Source organism: Phacochoerus africanus, chromosome 8 (assembly GCF_016906955.1).
Source record: "Phacochoerus africanus isolate WHEZ1 chromosome 8, ROS_Pafr_v1, whole genome shotgun sequence".
Lineage (NCBI taxonomy): Eukaryota > Metazoa > Chordata > Mammalia > Artiodactyla > Suidae > Phacochoerus > Phacochoerus africanus.
The window spans coordinates 120,011,862-120,036,194 of NC_062551.1; the positions used below are offsets into that span (position 1 = coordinate 120,011,862).

At 39.7% G+C, this 24,333-nt stretch overlaps 1 protein-coding gene across 6 annotated transcripts in view; it reads left to right on the forward strand.

Moving 5' to 3' along the window:
* The window catches only part of FHOD3 (formin homology 2 domain containing 3), a 556,170-nt gene that overhangs the window by 413,421 nt on the left and 118,416 nt on the right, over positions 1-24,333 (forward strand). For 5 of the 6 annotated variants that reach the window (XM_047794147.1, XM_047794143.1, XM_047794144.1 and 2 more), the window contains one exon: positions 3,425-3,538. The exons of the other annotated variant lie outside the window; for it this stretch is intronic. In XM_047794147.1, the coding sequence (XP_047650103.1) occupies positions 3,425-3,538 (114 nt within the window). The remainder of the gene's footprint in view (positions 1-3,424; positions 3,539-24,333) is intronic. 6 annotated transcript variants of the gene reach the window in all.

The following is a 24,333-nucleotide window of genomic DNA, read 5'->3' on the forward strand; positions in this document are numbered from 1 at the left end:
CGGCATTGCCTTGAACTGTGGTGTAGGTTGCAGATTCGGCTCGGATCAGGGGTTGCTGTGGCTGTGGTGCAGCCTGGCAGTTGCAGCTCTGATTTGACCCCAGTCTGGTAACTTCCATATGCTGCAGGTATGGCTCTTAAAGGAAAAAAATAAAATTCTGAGATTGTGGTGGTCTTTCACACAATTTTCATGAAACACATCCAACGTGGCTCTTATGTCCCCAAGAACATTATCTATGTACAAATTTGGAGCTGCACAATTGACTGGAAGAAAAATACCTTGGCAAGCTCATCTTCCCCAACAGGGTGGTGTCAGTCCAGGATGGCGATGGTCTCATAGCCTCTGAAACTGTTTTCCTGAGACCACGTCCCTCCCACTTGGTCCCTAGGGCTCACCACCACCTATAGTCCTGGGGAAGGGGAGCAAATAGAAACATGGCAATGGCCTACATGAATATACACATAAACTGAGGAAAGCAGCCACATGCTTGGGACTAAGAATTGGCTTAGATTTAACTGAGTAAAGTTTGTCATTTTTAAATCATTGATAAGAATTTAAATTTGTATAAATATTGTTTGCATCTATTAATTTTCTGATATTCATTCACTGTGGTTTTCAAAGGTCTGTATAGGCACGAATTTACCTTCTCAGTGGTTGATTCTGACTGAATGGGTTGTCATAGAAACCAGTCAGTTATTAAAGAGAATTTTTTAAAAACAGAAAAAAAATGCTATGTGGTGAATTGCATGAATCATATGATCCAATTATCGAGCTGAAATGAAGAAGAAAAATTGGACAGACCATGAGGCAGTTGAATTAATTGCTCAACCAGTAGAAAAACCAAAGGAGAAAAAAAACACCAAAAAAAAAAAAACGACACTAGGCTTGTTTTATTTCCATAATGTCACTGAAACTTACTTTTAGTGAAGTAGTCCTGTTAAAACATTCTCCAGGATGCTTGCTTTTGGTTGAGAACAGGATTGTTTTAGACACTTGTGTAGAATAGCAAGCTCAGTGTCTGGGCAGCTGGGTAACACAGGACTGAAGCCAGAGCACAGGGCCTGTGTCTCTGAGGACCCCAAGGTCCTGGGCATCCTCCTCCCCTCCCGAGCATGGCCCACTGCCTGCTGCTCTCCCTCTATTTGCTGTTGAGCTTTTTCTTCCTTCTCTGCTGCTTCTTTTCTTTTGTATATTCTCACCCTTGGCGTTTCTGTCTTCACTGTGGCCTGAGGTTTGGGGGCCCTTTCTAATTTTAATTTAAATTTTGTTGAGGTGTAATGGACCTAACATTCTATTGGTTTCAGGTGTACAGCATAGTGATTCAATATTTGTGTAACTGGGGGGGGCTTCTTGAAAAATCAAGCCAACACTCACTTGCAGAAACAGTTAACCTGTTGGACAGGTAGCATGTCGGTATTTCCAAGAGATGAAAAAATGAATGCCAAGAAACCAAGTCCCATGAAGGTGATGTGTTAACAGGGGAGGACAATGGGGTAACTTGTGGGTTTCCATCTGCCTGCCAGGGTGCCTGGTACTGAGCACAGGCTAACCTGATACCAAATAAATAAGAGCAATAGCCGACACACCGGGCTCAGGAACACAGGGGATTTGGGGTGATGTACGTATTTTATTTCCCTTATAATAACACAAGTTATTAAGAAATTTCACCTCCATATTCCACTTTTTATATAATTATTTTTATTTTTTTCCATTATAGGTAGTTTATAGTGTTCTGTCAATTTTCTACTGTACAGCATGGTGACCCAGTTACACATACATGTATACATTCTTTTTTCTCACATTACATGTTCCATCCTAAGTGACTAGACATAGTTCCCAGTGCTACACAGAAGGATCTCATTGCTAATCCATTCCAAAGGCGATAGTCTGCATCTATTAACCCCAAGCTACCAATCCATCCTACTCCCTCCCCCTCCCCCTTGGCAACCACAAGTCTATTTTCCAAGTCCATGATTTTCTTTTCTGTGGAAAGGTTCATTTGTGCTGTATATTAAATTCCAGATATAAGTGATATCATATGGTATTAAAATTGATGGCCTGTTTTTTACACTTTTTTCTACATGTTGTTCTTAACCTTTAAGAATAGTCTTTACAGCTGTAATCAAATGTGTTGGATAATATTATATCCTGATGTTACATGCAGTGTGCATATGCGTGTGTATGTGTATGTACACGTATACATCATAACATCATGATGACATGATGCCATGTCATCACTTACAAATTGGCAGTTACTTTTAATGGTTGCATAATATTCCACCTATGAATAATGCTTCGTACTTTCTTAGCCATTCCCACATTGTTACCTTATTGGGTAGTTTCCAGTTTTTTTGCCATGATCTTAACAAGGTTCCGGTGAGTATCTTCCTGCCTACTACTTTTAGTCTATAAATAATCAAAAGGTTATGTTAACTTCCCCAAAGTAGACTTATTCGGTCAAAAGGTATGCACATTTTGAGTTCAGAATACTTCCTAGAATGGTTAGTACCAATTCCTCTTGGTGGGGGTTTGGATTGGATTCACTGTGTGCAGGAAGGTCTTTGCACACATATCATAGTGACCCTTGGGGTCCCACATACCCCAATACAGTGTCCTCACCTGTTTAGAAGGAGTCAGCCTTTCCTTATACCTGAGTAGCTTGTGAAGCAAAGCACTGATAATGATACCAAAATATAGATAGATAGCTAAAGAACAGCTATTCTGAAAAACAAACAAAACTCTAGAATTTTATAAATCCTAAAACTTGTCAGAGATGACTAAGAAATGATAAAGACCCATTTAAACCTAGTGGCTATAATTTTGCTTCTGGGTTAATATTGGATGAAAACATTGGGTACATGCACTTCTAAGTAGCAGGCCATTCTAGAAAGTTTGGGGACAGTCTATCCTTAATTGCTAGATGCTCGATGAGATGATGTTTCATGGGTGAAATTGATTCAGAAACACCTAAAGGAGAATTTTTAATAAAATGTTTCTTTATCCAATGATCTGGTATTTTTACAGACTGTTGATGGAATCAACACACATTTTGCCACCACGAGAGGCAAGAAAATCTTCCTGACTGAGTAGAAAATAATTTGGATTCTTAATTTATGTTAGCCGCTAGTTCTAATGAACACTTAAAAAGGAAGGAAGTATGAGGGTTTAATTACTTAAACCCTTTATCATAAATCCTGCTACCTAATAATTTTGGACTTTGGGAAATTTGTCTAATGATAAATAACCAAAACAAAGAAGTTAGTCATTTTCTTTTTAAGTTAGAGTAGTCATGGATAGGGCTAGCATTTTCAGACCTGTTTTTCTCGCAAAAATTAAGGTATTTGCTACGTATTACTCATTTATTGACTTGAACTCATTTCTTTTCCCCTTCCTGCCTCCCACCTTAAACCCCTGCACACTTCAGATACAGCAACTTTAGCAGCAACTCTAACCACTCCCCAAGGCCTGCGTCTGGAGCCAACATGCCCAGCACCCCCACGTCATCTGTTTCACCCCCACAGGAGACCAGGCTAGAAAGGTGGGTTTTCTTTGGATTTTTTATTCACTGTTTTTTCTTTCTATGGGTGCACCTGTGGCATGAGCAAGTTCCCGGGCTAGGGTTCAAATCAGAGCTGCAGCTGCAGCCCATGCCACGGCCACACTGAATCCTAAACCCACTGAGTGAGGCCAGGTATCAAAACCACATCTTCACAGACACTATGTCGTGTTCTCAACCCTGCTGAACTGCAACAGGAACTCCGTGGAAAGGTGGGTTTTACAAGAAGCATGCCCATGGCTTCACTGTCTTCAAGTGAAGGAAACTAGTTTGATTAAGAGTGCCTAAAGGAAAAAAGTATAAATAAAAAGTATAATCTGAAATATTTCTCTTTACGGAATATAGCTCCAGGGTAAGAATATTTTCTGTCTCTTTCACACTGTGTACCAAGTAAGTCTTTTATTAGAAGTAATATTTATTGTTAACTATTGTCTCAGCTCCCTTCATACTTTCTGTAGATCATATACCAGTTTGCTCTAAAACGTTTAAATGTGTGTGAGTTTTGATTTCCCTTCTTAAAAAACTATTTTAGACAAACTCTGCAATTTGTCTTCTACAGGTCGGTTTTCACCTTTGAATGATTCATTCTTTGTACATCAGGAGATAGAGGGCCCATTAAGGTGTTGTGTAATGAATCTGGGCCCTACCAGAAGAGAAATGAGTTGTTTAGGTCTATGGAAGGAATTTAACTTGGCAAGAGTATTAATTAGACCACCAGAAATGAACCAATTGTTACTCCTAGAAGAGAATGATTGCGCAAGAGTGTGTTTACAAGGGAAAAGTAAGACCTGTAATTTTAGAACAATTAAAAACAGTTACCCTTATATGGCCAGAGTGCTGACTTAGAGAAGCCTGACTGGGCTTCCAACTCACTCATTGGGAAGTTATTTAATCCCTGAGGATAAATGCCAGTTATGCCAACTCTTAGCTTAGACGGTGGTTTTGATGAGCAGATGAAAAATTCCCCGTGAAGACCCTGTGTGAACCCCACTGCGTGTGTCCGGTGAGAAGTGACAATGTGTGATGATGAGATAGAAATTCCAACAGCTCCTGATTGATCATAAATTGATACCTAGCAATTCATAGAGGTCATTTGCCTCAAACCCTGAATTTAAAACAAATTCGATCAGTATTCTATGTTGGAATTGTCTCCTGTGTATTCTGAAGCATGTTTGGCTGAGTGCTGCTGGTTGGAGGTTTGGTTGGGATATAAAGCCCAGGAAGAAGGGCTGTCCAGTGGGGTTTGCCTGGCCATGCATCACCTTTAATGTCTAAGATGGTACATAGACTCCACGGTGTCAGACTCCCAGGTTCCACAGTGCAGTGTGGTTCTGGGCTGAGTATATTTGGGCTCAGTTGGATCTTGGTAATAAGGCAACAGGTTGATTACCCTGAAGACACTTTCTGTCCTTTATCCTAAAGGTGCCTCTTCTGGGGATCAGCTGAGGTTACCCATGCTCCCAGAGAGGTCACCAATAAGGAGAACCCTTGTCCTATGGGATGTGAGATTTGGGGCCAAAGGGAGGAATGTTAGAGTCTGACTGATGTGACATCACACACCTCGCACCTGCTAGGCTACCAGCTCCTTGGGAGCGGGGACCCAGGCTCTCTTCATTGCTGTGTCCCCCGTTGTACCTAGGGCTGGGCTGTGGCCAAGACAAGATAAATGCCAGTTGAAGGATTCTGGAGAATTATCCATTCGTTGGTTGGAGAAGAGTTTGGAGGTCCCTGAAACTGAGAGGTTATAAGGGCAGAAAGTCCACAGGTTTCCCAAGACCTGGCTTTTGGGACAATTTGTTGCCAGCTCCTAATGGGGTTGCCCCAGCCTCACCCTACTTCCTGATCCCTGGAAACCCAGGTACACTTTAAGCTGGAAGGTCCAGGAGCACAGGTCCAGGAAGGACTCCTGTCTATGTCTCCTTCCCTGCTGGGTATGACTAGGTGTCTTCTGGGGGTGGTTGGGGGAAGGGCTGGAGGGGCCGGACCCCAGAGAGCCTCAAGTGCCTGGGGGAGGATGGTCTTTTACCCCAACGCCCTGGACTGTTAGGGTTTTGAAGTAGCTGATGATGCGCTCTAATTTCTCATCAGTGCAGGGTCAGTAAGGTGAGGCTGCAGGGAGGGAGGCTTCCAGGAGCTGCCTCTGAGCCTGAGAGAAGTGACCATGCCCAAGGAGGGCAGAGGCCTCGGGGCTTGAGAGGAGACCAGGTTCGGACAGACTTGGCTGCTGCTGAGAGGATGGGAGCAGAGTAAGGGTTCAGACTCACAGGAGCTGATGGATGTTAGAAACAAGGAACTGAGACAGAAGATACTGGGGAAAAGCAAATCGAGGATGGAGATGTTTATCTTTGGCCATGCAGGGCACAAGGAGTCCGTCTGACACCCAGCTAGATGGGGCAGTGAGGACTCAATGGTCCTTGGCTTGAAGAAGGCACTAGGTTGAAATCCCTCAGAGGGAGCCTGCATGCTGAGACCCCGTCACTGGGCCACAGTGACAATTGTAGGACCCTTTTGCTTCTACTGCCTGTTCTCTTTTCCTGTGCAGTTCTGCTATAGGAAATTCATTACCTTCACCATGCACTGTATCCACAAGCAAGTAAAGGCTTCAAAGGGTTTCTCACTTCCTTTCCATTTGCACATTGTTTTTCAACTATCACCATCTGCTGCTTTGAAAAAAACCATGTGAGGAATTATTTTAAACATCAGATGCAATTTCATTAAGACCAGTAGGCCACCAGGCCTGGCTCCAGCACCCCTTCTCAGGCTCACCTTGCTAGCTTGTGTTTTGTGACTGTAAAAAAAGAAAAATAAGAGGGGCCCCAACTCCACATCATATTTGTACTTCACCACCCAAACATACTCTGTCAGTTGTATTTATGGTAATATAGATTTTATACAGTTTAATTTTTTTCCTTTTCCTGTTCAACAGCTGAATTCTTTCATGTCACCCATCATCTATTTTTACTTTTACAAGTATTTTCTGCCTGATTAAGAGCCACGATTGTTTTCACTAAGGAATATACTTCAGTAGAATTTGTAAGATTTATTGTTGAGATGTTTTATATACCCATAATGATTGAAACCCCCAAAGGAAAATGTTTAGGAAAAACATTGAACTCTTAGGAACAATTCCATTTTTGCAATGAGAAGGCACATGTTCCGTCAGAACACCCGTGACTAATAAACATCATGACAGGACCCCATGCAGTACTGGGGAGTTCTAGAAATCCATTCCCTCGATTTGGAAATAAGACTCAGAGGATTGCTCTAAGTCCTAGGAAAAATCAGGCCAACTAAAACACCCCTTCAGGCAGGTCAGCCCGCTTCGGAACTACAACTGGCCATCATTGTGAGCTTGGAGTCTTCCATATTTTTCCCAAACATATGAGTGTGTTGCATGTTAATAAAACTTGGAATGATAAATTGACCTAGAAAGCAAGAATCGAAGAAACAATATACAAATTAAGTCAAAGCAAGAGTATTAAAACAAATCCATCTCCGCATCTCCTATTACAGCTTCGTTTATAGGGCTTTTTTAGACACAGAGTGTAGCACTAATTTTCATGAATTTACTATTTGAGTTGTGCCAGAACAAAACAAAATAAGAAAACAGAACTATTTGCAAAGGCCCTCAGGGATACAAGATGCAACTGTTTAATGAAAGCAAACTTAAAATGCTTTAATTTTGAAAATGTGCTTTTTGAGTGGAAGCGTTCTAAATATTTTCTTTATAAGAGAAAACAAAATTACAAGGCTATTTGAACCATTCATGTTCAAGTATTCAAATGAAACACATAATAAACAATAATCACAGCACAGTAACCTTGCGGCTCTGGGCCCTTGGGAAGGGCCAAGGCCATCCTCTGTCCATACCTGCGCCGACATCCCCATCTGGTGGACCTTTTCAGAGTGGCAGCTGGAGGCTTGTTTGGTGTTGTGACAGCAGTTACCAAGGAGGTTTGTAAGAGAACCAGAAGTCCAGTGCCCCAGGCCTGATGGTGCTTTGAGGTGATCAGTCTTTGTACTGGAGCTAGAAAGTGCTCTGGGAATGAGCCCCCTTGCATTGTGAGGGGTGGGGAATGGGGGTCATGATCAGGTGAAGATGCTGAGCTTGGTGGGGGCACTTTGTTAATAATTTTAGAAGGGCAGGGAGGACTTCCCTGTAGACTTGTCCATTTGTGCCTTAAGCGCTGATTCTGCTCTCTTTCCCCTTTGCAATAGTGCCATTGTTTACTGTGAATGACAGCCACCTGCCTGATTTACAGGCTAGTGCTAAGAGTCCTTAGAAGAGTTTGCAAACTGTCTGCCTTGAAAAACCAGAGTTTTCCCGACTTCCTGGAAGACTGAAAGCCCAGATATTGGTAGTGATAATTTCTTTGGGAATAATAAGCAATGAGTAAAGAATGCAACCTTAAATTCTGTCGTGTTACTGTTTATATGGGCTTTGCATATACATATAAACAGTATAACATTTAAAGGTGTGTGAAAGGTTGTACAGTGTAAGTGAACCTCCTTCTACCCTGTTATCCTCCTCAGAAGCAACTTTCCAGCAATTTTCTATGCGTATTTCCATGGATATTTTAGTTTTATATCGCTATATATGTGTTTAGTGTATCTTTATACAAATAAGAACATGCCACACAAACAGTTCTGCATCCTGCTTTTCCTCTTAAAAACATGTCTTGGTTGTCTTTCCATAGCAGTACTTGTTGCTGTTGCTTTCTTTGTAATTCTTTGTCCTCTGGGTGCTATTTCATATACCCAGTCTCACCGTAATGAGCTCTACTCTTTGTTACAGATGCTACTGCAGTGTAATTCTTGTCCATGTGTCATTTTGCACATGTGTGATTATCTCTAGGATGCCTAGAAATAGATTTAGTAAGTCAAGGTTTTGTACATTTTAGATTTTGATTCATTTTTGCCAAATTTGTTCTCACAAAGATTGTACCAGTTTGGGTTCTCAACCACCACGTGTGACAGAGCTTGTTTTCTCACACCTCTGCCAAAGATGTGTCATTCAGCTTTTCAGCCATTGCTCCCCTGGTAGTGAAGAGATGTATGTCATTAAAATTTAAATGTTCATTTCTTTATAGGAATGTGATTGAGCATGATGTCATACGTCCAGGCCTCTTTCCTTTGCTGGGAATTTTTAGCTTATGATCCTTGAGTTCTTTTACTTATTGAGGTATACAGGTTCTTTTCCTCAGTCATTCATCTTTTTACAACATTTACAGTGTTTTTACCCTGCAGAACAATTTAACTTTTTTGAGTCAAGTTTATTAATCTTTTCTGTCTTCTGGGTTTTGTGTCCCTCATGAGGAAAGCCTTTTCTTCCATGTTTTCTTCTAGTATTTCTCTAGTTACAACTTTCACATGAAAATATATTTCATCTATATAGTTCTTTTGGTGTATAGTGTGAGGCAGAGACCCAAGTTACATTTCTTTCACTTGTTTGAATACCATGTAGTGCCTAATCCATCGTTTCCCTATTAATTTTTCATATATTAACAGAAATATGGGCTCTAGTTCATGTCTTTGTTCAAGGCTCTTCCCATAGGAGCATTTCCCATCTCCCCCAGTGCCACCTTCTCGGATGGATGAACCTTTCGAGGCTGTCAGGAGCCTTTCTTCCTCTCAGTCTTTGGAATGTGACTATATCATGCATTACTTTGAAACAGTCCTGCATTTTCAGTCACCTGCCATATTGTGTTGTGGTGCTTTGTGTGATGGTTGACAGTGCTGGAATAAAGAGCATGGGGATATTTGGGGAAGCTGGGACCAAACAGCTAGGACTAGAAAAATGGGAGCCTGCCAGGCTGAGGTCAAGCCCCCCATCATGAGATCTCACTTCCTGAGACCCCTTAGAACACCTGCCTCCACCACTGATATAACTTCTCCCTCTGAGTGAAGGTTTCCATTTCCTTGCATTTCCTCCCCCTTTTCAGTTATTTTTGCTCTGGTAGTTCTTAGCTGCTTGCAGGTCCATTGACCCTTGTCCTGAGTATAATTTGCTGGTACCTATGTCTTCCTCATCCTGATTTCCTCCTCCATGTGGACTGCTCTCCATGGATCTGGGTGCCTGTGTCTTCCTGTTCTGGTCTGCTTTGGTTTTGACTGTTTTTTGCCTTCATTAGTATCTACATATGCCTTGAGGTTCTACTTGTCTGGTTTTCAAATCACCGCTTTTTCCAAACCCATGATCCGTGCGTTTTTCTGGATCCCAGATACTTGCTGGCTGTGGTTCATCACTTGATCTACAGAGTACTTAAAAAAAAAAAAAACAACATTTGTTTCAGTGGAGTTGAGAGCTCCACTGTCTAATGGGCTCTGTTAAATTTTATTTTTAATTTAAATTGATAAAAGTAGATTTTAAAAACCTTCACTGAAAATCCTCCAGAGCATGTAAAAATGGGACAAAAGGCACTGCCTTTCTTTGTGATCACAATTATTAGCATACAGTCCACAACTGCCAGCAGAAGGAAAAGGTACCAGTTTAGACTGATTCCTTACCACTCAGACCAAGAAGCTGTGTGCCCCTTGTACTGAGCACCAAGTAGATTTCCTGCTTGCCTGCTGCTAGTTCCTGACACAATCTTGTTACAAACAAGTTCCTGTAAGGGTCCGTGTGTGGCCCAATGAATTGATTGTGTTACATCAAAAGTGCATCAAAAGTACATCAAAAGTTACATTGAAAGTTCATGAGAAGAGACGCACCAGTCCCTTGACAGAGTGAATTTATGGCAGGTCGGGTCTGGCTGCCTTGTGGTGGCTTCATTGGGTGAGTGTAGGCGTTAGAGAACCTGGACTCTGTATCAGTTCATGTGGGTTTTGGATCTGATTCCTACTACTATAGATTTCACCTGAGATACATAGATCTATGCCTGGACCATGTATGGCAGTAACGTATGTCTTCTGTCCTTGATGAAATACTGATCTGAGCAGGTGACTTCCCTGCTTAGAAACTTTGAGTGCCTCTGCTTGCCTATCAGTGAGTATAACTGGATTAACATCACCTGTAGGGTTTCTCACACTTGTATTCAGCCTGCACCTTCCAGCTTCATCAGCCATCAGCATCCTCATCCTCACTGTTCTTTAACTGCACAAAAGTGCTGCAAGACTCCCCAGAGCCACTTCCTTCATATTTGCTCTGTCATCCTTTTCTAATTTCTTCTTTCAGTCTACTCCTTCCCATCGTTCAAGATCCAAGTAGGTGACATCAGTCTGTAAAACTCCTCTGACTTCCTCTGGCAGAATGAATTGTGACATCCTCATAGGTTCATACATTTCAGGGCTCAGCCCTTTCAATCCTGGTGTGTTTATCCTTTTGTTTCTAAAATGGGCTTCACAAACTTAACAGTGGTCTGAGGGAATGAACCTGGCTTCCACAAAACCACAGAATGAAGATGCTTCCCCTTTCTGGACTGGCCATTTTATTAAAGATTCGCAGGGCAAATCCTTCAGACAAGCATGACTGGAGAATTCACAGGCACATAAATTTTAAAGAAGAAAGTGTTTATTTTTGCAGGGAAACACTTTCTGCTTGTCCTGTGCTGCTTTCTGTCAGCCTTTTGGGTACTTCGCTGTTGGGTGGCAGCCATCTCTACATCCCCCTGCATGAGATTCCCCCACCTCCTGCTCACTGCCTGCCCTCTACCTCTTTGTCAAATATATGAGAAATTTTAATCTCTCTCTCTCTCTCTCTTTTTTTTTTTTTTTTTTTTTGCTTTTTTAGGGCTGCACCTGGGGCATATAGAAGTTCCCAGGCTAGGGGTCGAATCCAAGCTGCAGCTGCCGGCCTACACCATAGCCACAGCAATGCCAGATCCGAGCTGTGTCTGTGACCTACACCACAGCTCACGGCAAGGGTGGCTCCTTAACCCACTGAGCAAGGCCAGGGATGGAACCCACATCCTCATGAATCCTAGTTGGATTTGTTACCACTGAGCCACAGTGGGAACTCCAGCTTGAACCTCTTCTAATCCTGTTGCTTTCCTTTGGAACGTGGGTTTAGGATAGATTTGTTGAAAATTAGACAATTCTGCTGCCTTCGTTTACATTCAAGTGTATCAAGAGCAACCTTAAGAGGTATGTTTGGAAGAGAGAACATTGTGTGTGTAAGAGAGTTCACTAAGATCTGTAACAAGAAAGTGCAAATATCACTCACCAAAACTGTGCAGTTGGAACAGCTACACCCACAGTTATTCTGTGCTGTAAGGCCAGCGTCCATCATCCCTGCTCGTACACCCTCTCCTACTGGGACAGCCCCGATGGCCAGGTTTCCAGTTGTCACCGGCTACAGAGGTTTTGCATTTGGGCAGTACAAAGGTTACAAGAGTGAAAATGGGTAGGGAGGAAGGGAGTGTTCTCCTCCAGAAAATGTATTCCTGGTTCCCGGGTCCCATTTCCTCCCTCCTTCCCACAAAACTGCAGTGAATACACTTTACAATTATAATGGAAGAGACTGGGTTTCTGGGTTGATTTTGGAGTATGGATGTTTGTGGGTGTAGATATGTGTCTGTACACACACTATAGACCACACCCATTAAACCAGAGAGAAAGAAAGAAAGAAAGACACCTTCATCCTTTTTTTCATTCTCTGATCTTTCTACAATGACAGTATATAACCGTGGTAGCCAGTGACAACTGGAAACCTGCCCGTTGAGGGCTGAGAACACACATACACACACACACACACACACACACACGCACACAGCATGCTCATACATTTCATTCAGCAAATATTTATTGGGTGTTCACAATAGACCCTGTCCCTGACTTTATTGAGTTTACATTCTAGTGGCAGAACCAGAAGATAAGCAAGGTGTCAGTATATAAAGAATTTCCACATGGTAAATCCTGTGAAGAAAATGACCCTTCAGAGGCTATCTGGAGAGACCACAGTGTGGGGAGCCCAGCCCAGGCCTGCCCTCCCTCATGAAGTCCACCTCTAATAGGAGGTCTGGGAAACTGAATCCACTTAAGACAAGTTGCACTTTGTCCCTAGGTTTGCCTAGTCGGGGGGCGGGGAGGGGGAGAGCTGGGTGGGGATTGGGGAGGGCAGATAAAGAAGGAGATAAGAAATAGTATGAGTTCACATCTTTCTTCAAACCAGGATCCTGAGGATCTGGAAGTGTAGGAGACTGTGTTTGGAAGAACTTTGGTGTTTAGGGGAGAGGCAGGCATGCAGGGGTGGGGGGGTAGGTGGCCTGGAGTGGAGAGGAAGGGAAAAGACTGAAGGCAAGACCTCAGTGCAGACCAGCAAGGGCTGGAAACCGTGGGCTATAGAAGGGGCTGGTGGCAATCGGTGCTTTTGGAAGCTGCCAGGAGAATGGGTTAGTTATGAAGCCAAATATGGGTGGACCTGTGACAGGTGTGGACTGAGCTCCTTTTGGCCAGAGGACTCATTTGGTCTCAGACAGCAGGTGGGAAGTCAGAGGGAATGGGGCCTGCAGATGGGGCAAGTGGACAGGCCAAAGCATGGTGCCAGCCTTCATGCTTTAGACAGGAGCCAGCACAGTCTGTGAGACAGCACATGGGACCAGTCTCTACAGCAGCTGTGGGTGCTCTGGTATTCCCTCCTGTGGCCAGGAAGCTCAGACCCACACTGAAGTGTGAGTGACAGGCTGGAGAAGGGAGATCAGGAGGAACCTTTAAAGCCACATTCCCATCCTTGATGATAGCGGTATTCAGGGTTGTAGCAGTGATGATGCAGAAAAGTTGCCTGTTTCTTGAGGCTGCCTCTGGGCTTGCTCATTTCAACCTGAGAGTGGGAATGTGGTCTGAAGGTGTGAAGGAGGTTCTGACATTTCCTTGTTTCAGGGTATGCAGAATGCCTTTTAGAGCTGGGCATAACCCAGAGTTACTTCTTGTTCCATGACCATTAGATGGGGTGATTCCAATTGCTTGCCCAGGTTGTAAGGACAGCCTCACCATTGCAGACAACCAGTGTACATCATTGAATTGCCTTTTTTTTTTTTAACCTTTCAGTCTTCATATAAAATTACCTACTTGTGGGAGTTTTGTGGTACAGTGGGTTAAGGATCTGGCATTGTCACTGCTAGCTTGGGCCTCTTCTGTGGCACAGGTTTGATCCCTGGCCTGGGAACTTCTGCATGCTGTGGGCTTGGCCAAAAAAAAAGAAATAAATAATCTACTTGTGAATTAAGTGATAATTTTAAATATTAGATAATTTGTGAACTTAGTTTGGCTTTTGTTAATGGTTAACCAGTGATTATAACTTATTTCTTAAAATGAGAGATGTTTAAGATTTACTTCCTTCACAAATAAGATTTTACTTAAACTTACCAAAGGAGCATTTCTTTTAAAACAACTTTTACAGAAAATCATGGACTTGGAAAATAGACTTGTGGCTGCCTGATGGGAGAGGGAGGGAGTGGGAGGGATCAGGAGCTTGGGCTTATCAGACACAACTTAGAATAGATTTACAAGGAGATCCTCCTGAGTAGCATTGAGAACTATGTCTAGATACTCATATTGCAACAGAACAAAGGGTGGGGGGAAAAAATGTATACATGTAAGAATAACTTGATCCCCTTGCTGTACAGTGGGAAAAAAATAAATTAAAAAAAATTAAAAAAAAAACAAACAACTTTTACAATATCATTGACATAGAAAAAAAACTGGACCTAAGTCTTGACGTATGTATTGCTGGTGAAATTCTTACCATAATTGAGATAATCTGATAATTTGTCACTCTTAAGCATTTTCTCATGTCCTTTTGTGATTATAGCCGTCCCTCTCTGTACCCAAGCCATTACTGGTCTGCTTTCTGTCATTGTAGAGTAATTTGCATTTTTAAGAATTTCATATAACTGTAACTATGCAGTAAGTCCTCTTGGAGAAGGGTTGACTTTCAATCAGCATAATTATTTTAAGATTCAACTATTTTGTTGCATGTTTCAAGTGTTAATTCCATTTTAGTGCTGAGTAGTACTCAATTGTATGAATATACCACAGTTTATCTGTTTACCTGTTGATGGACATTTGGGTTGCTTCCCATTTTGGCTGTGAATAGTTGTGTACATGTCTTTGTATGGAAATATGCTTTAATTTCTTTTGGATAAATACCTAGAAATGAAATGGCTCAGTCATATGGTAGGTGCTTTTTAAGCAGTTGTTGAACTATCTTCCAGAATGGTAGTAAATCAGAGTAATGCTGGACTCATAAAGTCAGATGAAATGTCTTCTTTCCTCTTCAGCTTCCTAGAAGAGTGTACATAGAATTAGTGTTATTTCCTCTATAAATATTCCTTAGAATTCACTGGGGAAGCTATCTGGGATTAGAGTTCATAGGAAATATATAAATTACAAATTAAATTTCTTGGGGAGATGCTTATCTGATATCATCAGTCCATATCAGGTCATCTGTTTCTTCTTGAGTGACTGTTAGAAGTTTTTGCCTTTCAAGGACTTTTTCCATTTCCTCTATGTTAACAAATTTATTGGTGTAAAATTGTTCAGAATGTCCCCTTATTCTTTTAATGTCTGTAGAATCTGTAGTAATGTCCCCTCTCTCAACCCTATAATTAGTAACTTTTATCTTTTTTTTTTCCTGAGCAATCTGGCTAGAAGTTTATCAATTTTATTGACTTCAAAGGATCAGTTTTTGGTTTCACTTTAAGTCTGATATTTTTGTTCTATGCTTCATTGATTTCTACTCTCTGTATATCTTTCCTTTTCCTGCTTACTTTGGGTAAAATTTTCCCTTATTTTTCTAAGTTGAAAGATGAGGCTATTGATTTGAGACTGTCTTTTCTAATAGAAGCATTTAGTATTATAATTTTTCCTCTAAGTATTGCTTTAGCAGTGTCCCACAAATTTTAGTATATTTTGTTATTTTCATTTAGTTCAGAATGAATCTAAGCTTCCCTTCTGATTTCTCCTTTATCCCATGGGTTATTTCAAAGTATTTATTTAGCTTATAAATTTTGGATTTTCTAGGTCTTTCTGTTATTGACCTCTAATTTAATAAAATTGCAAACAGAGAATGAGTTCTGAACAAAGAACATATGGCTTGAATTCTTTTAATTTGTGGAGCTTTGTTTTATAGCTCAGAATATGGTTTGTTTTGGCAAATGTTCTGTATGCATTTAAAAAGAATATGTATCCTGATATTATTGGGGGAATGTTTCATATTTAAATTTATATGTTTGTATTTAAATCAAGTAGAATTAGTTTTATATTTAAAGTGGATTTGGGTTTGTTTTTGTTTTTGTAGACAGCATATTATTAAGTCTTGCTTTTTTATTGAATCTGACCATCTCTGCCTTTAAATTGGGGCATTTGGATCATTTATATATAATGTGATTATAGATTTGTGATTGATACATTGTTACTATGCTTACCTTAAACAATCTATTATTTTTAAACATATTTGAATAATAATAAATATGCTTTGTATTTACCTATCTTGTTATGTTTCTGTTGCTCTTTATTTTTGTAGCTCCAGATGGCTATGTGGTGTCATTTACCTTCCGCTTGAAGGATTTTCTTTAACATTTCTTGTAGTTCAGGTATACTGATGATGAATTCTTTCCATTTTTATGTGTCTAAAAACATCTTTATTTCATTTTTGAAAAATATTTTTGCTAGGTAGAGAATCATAGGTTGATGGGTTTTTTTCTTTCAGTGATTTAAAGATGTTGCTCTGTTTCTAGCTTATATTGTTTCTCACAGTAAATCTTCTAATCTTTTTTTTAAATTTTTTGCTACCTTTGCCTGCAGTGTGTCTTTTTTCCTCTGGTTGCTCTTAGGATTTGCTCTTTATTATTGATTTAAAATTTTTGATTTTGATATGCCTTAATGTAGTTTTCTTCATGTTTCTTGTGCCTAAGCCTTCTTGAGATTCTTGGATCTGTGAGTTATAGTTTTCATAAAAATGGGAAAATTCTCAGGGTTTGCTTCTTCAAATTTTGGGGGTAGTTTTCGCCTCTCCCTTTTTCAGGTGACTTCAATTGCATGTATATTAAGAAACTTGAAGTTTTACCATATTTATTCATGCTCTATTATTTTTTTCCAGTCTTTTTTCTCTCAATATGTTTTATTTTGAATATTTGCTATTTCTATACCTTCAGATTCACTGTTTTTTTTCTTAAGTGTCAGTCACTTTTTCAAGGGGGTTCTTTTTTTTTTAATTGAAGTATGATTGACGTATGCTATTGTATTAGTTCCAGGTGTGCAACATAATGATGTAATATTTCTATATGTTGCAAAAAGATCAGCACCATAAATCTAGTTATAATATATCACCATAAAAAGTTGTATTTTTTTCTAGTGATAGCTTTTACTATATATTCTCTTAGCAACTTTCAAATATGAAACACAGTATTATTGCCTATAGTTACTATGCTGTATATAATATCCACATATCTTATTTATTTTATGTCTGGAAGTTTTTACCTCTTAATACCCTTCATGTATTTTGTCCAACTCTTAACACCTTTTCTCTGGCAACCACAAATCTGTTTTCTGTATCTATAAATTTTGTTTGTTTTTTTTTTTAGATTCCACATATGAATGAAATCATGTGGTTTTGTCTTTCTCTGACTTTTTTTACAAGATACTCTGTGTTGTAACAAATGGCAAGATTTTATTCTTTTTATAGCTGAAAATATTCCATTGTGTATATATAGCCATTCCTTTATTAATGGACATTTAGATTGTTTCCACATTTTAGTTATTGTAAATAATGATTCGTGAATGTAGGGGTGTGTATATATTTTTAAAAAGTTAATGTCTGTTATCTTCAGATAAATACCCAGAAGTGGATATTTTAGTCATATGGTAGTTCTGTTTTTAATTTTTTAAGGAACCTCCATCCTGTTTTAGATAATGACTGCACCAATTTACATTCCTACCAAGAGTGAACAAAGGGTTCCTTTTTCTCCACATCCTTACCAATACTTGTTATTTCTTATCCTTTTGATAATAGCCATTCTGACAGGTGTAAAGTGATAGCTCATTGATGATTAGGGATGTTGAGCATCTTTTCATTTGCCTGTTGGCCATCTTCCTGTCTTCATTGGAAAAAATATTTATTCAGCTCATTCCACCTGGGCTCTTTTTCATACCTTTCATGTCTTAACATGTTAATAGTTTCTTTAACTTCTTGAATCTACAGTCTATAGTCATAATAACTTTTAATGTTCTAGTCAGCTAGTTCTGTCATCGATGTCATTTCTGGATTGTTTTCAATTGATTGACTTTTATTTCCTCTTTATGGGTTTTAGTTTCTTACTTATTTGCATGCCTGGTCATTTCTTAATGGAAATGTAAATTATCTTCTTTTTTTGGATTTCTGTAAACATTCTTGAGCTTTGTTCTATAATGTTATTAATTCAGAAAGTTTGATCTTTTTAGGCATCATGTTTTTAGCTGTGTTAGGCAGGACCAGAGCTATGTTTAGTCCAATATTTTATCACTGCTGAAGCAATAGCCTTCTTACTTACAGCTTCAACTGATAGACACTGACACTTTAGCTTCTACTTCTCCCAACTGCATATTCACTCCTGACCTTCCAGCTCAAAGTCCTGGGTGCATGATGGTGATTAGCTTGGCCCTCTACACCAGGAGCCTCACACACTGCTAGATATCTTGCCTTTGGATGAGCTGCCTTTGGGGCAGGAATCCATTCTGCATTCACTCAGCTGTTGCCAGGGGCACAGGATCCTGTGCAAAAAAAACCCATTATCTCAGCAGGTCATCATCATGCATTTTTCCTAACGAAAGGGCTGGGGATGTAGACACACTGAGTATAGTACATACAGATTACTCCATCTTGATACATCCTAGCTGTTCAATAGCTAATTGATTCTTTAGGTGACTAGTCATGCAGCTCTTCTAAGTGCCAGGACACAGAAATGGATGAGAAAATAGGATCTGGCAAAGAAACTTAGACTGCCAAGAAGAAATGTAATAATATATATGGCAATGATTAAAGACCTAATTTAGGGTAGCAGTCATTTCTAGCAAAGAAGTGAAAAAAAAAGTAAATATTTATGCTGACACGGGTACTGTGACAAGTACTGCAGGAATCGTGCTTTACTCAGTACCAGTGGTGTGGGGAGGGGAGGTATATAGGTCAATACGGAGGCTTTGGCCTGATAGACCTGTTTCAAAGCCCAGCTCTGCTACATCTTAAATTTAACTTCTCTGTGCCTCAATTTCCTCATCTGTAGAGGGATAATAATAGAATTTAGTCCAAAAGGTTGTAAGGATTAAAAGAGCCATTGCATCTAAGATAATTGGCACACTGTGTCATCTCCATAAATGTTAACTACTATTGCCAACCATGTTTCAGTGCAATCAAGTTCCTGTTCCAGACGTCCCAATGAGGGCTGCTTGAACCAGATGGGATTTGCGGGGCAGTTCCTGGAGCCTGTGACAGCCAAGATTAAATATTGTCATTCCTCTCACTCAGAGTATATTATCCGCTCCCTTGCAAAAGCTCTGTGGCCTCTGGCCATCTGCATTCTTCTGTGGCTTCCCTTGGTTGCAGCTGCCTTGGGTGTAACTTATATGACTTCAGCTTTGCAGGTGCCTTCGGAGTGGCACGCAGTTCCTCCTGATGATGGACCCAGCTGGTGGCCATAATGGGGAAGTTGAGATCAACCCCCCAGCCCCTCTAGCCCTTCAGCCTGGGAATAGCCGGTGTCATATTCCAGATCTGGCCTTGGAGACCACAGCTCAGACCTTCCCTTACATGTGTAGATTTTAGACTCCCAGCATCAAATGCTGTCTGCTGAGTGCCTGCTGTGGCCCAGATCCTATTTTGAGCAAACTGACACATACACTCCCATGTAAACCTGATAGTACTTCATAAAATCTTCATAATATGGGAGATGTTTTACCTCCATTTACAAACCAGTAAACTGAGGCTCAGAGAGATTAAATGACTGGCCACACTCAGGTTTCCCCAGTCCAGAGCCCTGTGCTTTTTTTCTTTACACCATAGCTTGTCCCTGGACTGGCCTAGGTTAAACACTGCAGCAGCTATCATTTACTGTAGGTATTTTCCTGAAAGATTTAATGTGAAAGATAAATGTCTATTAAAGATGCATTTATAAAGAGAAAATTTCACCATACTAGCATGAATTTTGGTGTGTGTGGTTTTTTATTTTATTTTATTTTTTTCCCATTTTTAGCCTCCCTGCAGTATATGGGGTTCCTGGGCCAGGGATCAGATCCAAGCTACAGTTGTGACCTAAGCTGCAGCTGCAGCAATGCCAGATCCTTAACCCACTGTGTCAGGCTGGGGATTGAACCTGCATCCCAGCACTCCCATGACGCCGCCCATCCCATTGCACCACAGCAGGAACTCCTTGGTGTTTATTTTTGAAACAGTGATTTAGGATATTCCCTTTGTATGGTTTGAATGCATTCCAGCATTGGTATTATGGGCTTATTTCCATAAATAGGATTTATAGGACCAGGATTTATACTCCCATGTATTGGACTTATCTAAGTAGAGGGAGACCTAGGGAAATGTAATTTTTTAATATTATTTTTTTAGCCCTTTGTTCCCATTATGACCAAAGTGGCTTATATGCATCCAGGACACAGATGAGCTCAGGGGACCCCTTCGTTGTCCCTTCCTGCTCCAGGAATCTGTGTTAGGGCACCCAAGAGAATGGATCTTGAATTGCAGAAGGTATTATGCTTCCGTTTAGGAAAAGAGGAACCGGTCTTCATTGCTTTGAGTTAGCAGCTCATATTTCAGTTCTAAGGAAATAACCTCCACATATTGTTAACGCTGTTCACAGCTGTATTCTGTCCTCAGACCAACATGAGCTCTGCCTCTGCAGGGTGTCAGTGGACAGAGGGTCACTTGCATTTCCCGTCCTTGGAGGTGCCCGGGAAGGAAGGACAGCATCCACTTCCCCAAGCTCTAACACTATTCTAATTTTAAGTGAGCTCCAGTATTCTCATTTGAAACAAGGAAGAGATGTTAATGATGACAGAGAACAGCTTCACTGTGACCTCGTAAGGGTAGCCACTCATGACCCATTATTAAATTATTATCTATGAGGTTTTTTCTAAAACAAGTTGAAATATTTTGAAGAACAGACAAAATCAGAAGCTTAAGGGGAAATGACAAGGTCCTTATTTTGCTCCTCACCCAAGCTGGCGCCTCTCTCCTCCCTCTGAAAAGAGAATTCAAAAGTCTGGAGCTACTGGTCCTTAAGAAGACAACCACACAGGGCAGGCTAACAGCTAGGCTGGAATTAGATTCGCCTAAAATAATTCTCCTATGTAGGGTGCCTTATTCTTTGTTTTGTTTTTTGTTTTTAAATTCTGTAATTTCACTGTTCAGCTAGCTTGGGACTTCAAAGATATTTGATGTTAAATATGAGAAGGACTTTTGGTTGTTAATGATAAATAGAATGACTCTAAAAAATACATTCCAGGTTTATAGATAATTACAGAAAATCATGGAGCAGTAAAGATCATTGTATATAAAATCGAAGACTTTTTTTCTTTTTTTTTTGATGACACTTTTTTATTTTAATTTTTTGTATGGCCAACACCTGCAGCATATGGAAGTTCCTGGGCCCAGGGATTGAATCTGAGCCTCCGCTGTGACCTACACTACCGCTGTGACAGTGCCAGATCCTGGAACTCACTGTGCTGGAGATCAAACCGGTACCTCTGCAGCAAACTGAGCTGCACCACAGCAGGAACTCCCAGATGACACTTCTTTTTTTTTTTTTTTTGGCTGTGTCTTTCAGCAGCTTAAAGTGGGATCTCAGTTCCCAGACCGGGGATTGAACTCAGGCCACAGAGAAGAAAGTGCAGAATCCTAACCACCAGGGAACTCCCCCTCTCTTTTATTCTTCCCTAGAAAAAAAACACTCCCCCTGAAGTTGGTGTTTATCATTTCTATATATATATATATATATATATATTTTTTTTTTTTTTGCTAAATGTACATGCATCCCTAAATAGTGTATGGTTTTGCCTTTATTTCAACTTCATAGGAATCATAGCATGTTCTTCATGTTCCTCAAAGCACTTGTCACTACCAATATATTGTGCTTTTGAGAATAATCTAAGTTAAATCATGGCACTATTTCATTCATTTTCTCAGGTAGAGAGTATTCCTTTGTACAAATTTGCTGCAGTTTATTTTGTTTTTGTAGATATTTATGTTGTTTCTAATTATTAATCAGCAGTACAAACAGTGAAATTAATAGTATTCTTGTACATGTGTGTCATCTTCACACATGCAAAAGTTACTCTCTAGCATAAAATTGGAAGTGGAATTGCTAGATGGTAGGATATGCACATCTTCCAATGTATTTAGTGTTTCTCCCCAGGTGATTTTATCAACTTAGACTCCCAGAAGTAGTGCATGAGAGTTCTTGCCTTGTTCCATGGCAACCCTTTGTGTCATCAGACATTAATTTTTTGTCAGTCTGCAGACTTAGAGATGTGAAACAATATATCACTATGGGTTTCACTTGCATTTCCTCACGCTGATGTCTGGTGAAGATGAGTATCATTCATATATTTATTGGAAATTTCATTTTCTTCTTCAATGAAATGTTCGTTTTTCCATGGGGTAACTTGTCTTTTTCATACCGATTTAGTTTGTCTTTTTTTATACTGGTTCTCTTTGTATTGTGTATACTAATACTTTGTGGTTTATACGAGTTATCATTAACTCTTCTCAGGTTGTGGCTTTTCTTTATTCTCATGTAGTCTTACAATGTATAGAAATGGTAAATTTTAATATATGCATATGTATTAACTTCTCCCTTTTTGATTTCCCTTTGGGTCTAAAAAATTCTTTCCTATCCTTGTATCTACAAGTGGTAAAGTTTTTCTTTTTACATGTTTCACTTAAACTTCCTAGAGTTTATTTTTGTGTTTACTATGAGAAAGAGCTAACTATAATTTGTCTCACACAGGTAATAGTTGTCTCAGCACCATTTATTAAATAGTCCATTACTTTCCCACTGATATGGGGAAAGTCTATCATGAATCAGAATTTCATAAATGTATGAGTCTGTGTCATTCCATGTTTCTATTCTTGCACTAAGACCACATTCACACTTGATCGTTGTGGGTTTAGAATGGGCTTGACATCTAGTGGGGCCAGTGATCCACTTTGTTCTTACTCAGAATTGTCTTGGTTATCCTTGGACCTCAGTTCCTCCATAAAACTTCTGGAGCCATTTCAAATCCTTTTGAAATGTTGAATCAAATTGATTTAGAATTGTATTGGAATTCTATATATTGAAAAAAGAATTGGCATCTAGGCTATGTTGAGTCTTTCTATATGTGAATGTGATATAATTCTCATTATTTGGATCTTTTAAAAAAGTTTTGTAAAGGTCTCGGATATAGTTAGTTAAGTAATTCATAGTTACCTATGGTTAAGTTGGTAAATTGTTGCTGATATATGAAAATGTAATTGCTATTTGTACATTTTATATTGTGAAGCTTTGCTAGACTCATGATTTTACTAGCTTGTGGGGTTTTTTTTTGGATTTTGTATCTAGATGATATGTGCAAGTAATGACATTGTATTTCTTTCCCTTCCTTATGCTTTTGTTTTTCTCTACCTTAGTGTATTGGCTAAGACCACTAGAATAACATCAATTACCAGCAATTCTGGGGGTATCCTTGTATCACTTCTAATATTAAACTGTTCCTAATATTTCAACATTTTGTTTTCATCTTTTTAGGGCCGCACCCATGGCCTATGGAGGTTCCCAGGCTAGGGGTCGAATCGGAACTGTTACTGCTGGCCTACACCAGAGCCACAGCAATGTGGGATCAGTGACCTACTCCACAGCTCATGGCAACGCCGGATTCTTAACTCACTGAGTGAGGCCAGGGATCAAACCCCACAACCTTGTGGTTCCTAGTCGGATTCGTGGGAACTCCTCAACATTATTAAGAATGATGTTTACCATAGCTTTTAAAATGTCTTTACCAAATACCTATTGTCAGGTTTAGAAAGCTCTCTGCTATTCCTAGGAATGATGAATTTACTCCATTCTTTTCAAATTCTTGAGCTGACCACTCATTATGCTTTAGAAACATCCTAAAGTTTTAGATATATATTCTTTTATTGTAATATTCTGAATGTTTTCTAATTTTCTGTATTGTTTTTTCTTTTTGACATGAGTAAATTTTGAGAGTTTAAAATGTTTTCATTTATGGATTTTTCAAGTGTATCTTCTTGTTATTTATTTTTATCTCAGTTGCATTGTGGTTAGGAAGGGAGCCCACATGAAAACCAGTTCTTGGTATTCATGCATAAGCTTGAGCTTTGTGGCAGAATTGATGATAAGTTTTCGAATAGTTCCTATGTATTTGAGAAGATTATGTTTCTTTAACTTGGGACACCAAGTTATATATGTTCATCTGCTAGGAAAAACTTATTAATTAGCTTAAGCAAATCTATTATATCCATAACAATTTCTGTCAGTCACTGTGCAAGAGGCATAGGAACCCCTCCACTCTGATTGTGGATTAGATTTTGCTTTATATAGCAGGAAAATGCATAAATAACAGTAGCTTAAATAAGATAGAAGTTATACAAGATAGTCTGGACTTTGTGTATATGAAAGATAAATAAAATTCTATCTATGTCTAAGGGTCCAGAGTTGATGTAGGGGCTGTCTGTTGAGCCTGAAATATGGGTGTTACTAAACTTGGGTCTGACTGTTTCCCACTCGAAAGTCAAGAGGCAAGTGCTGGTAGAAACAGAAAGGTTGCTTCAATCAGAAATCTGGCATCCTGGGGAGAAG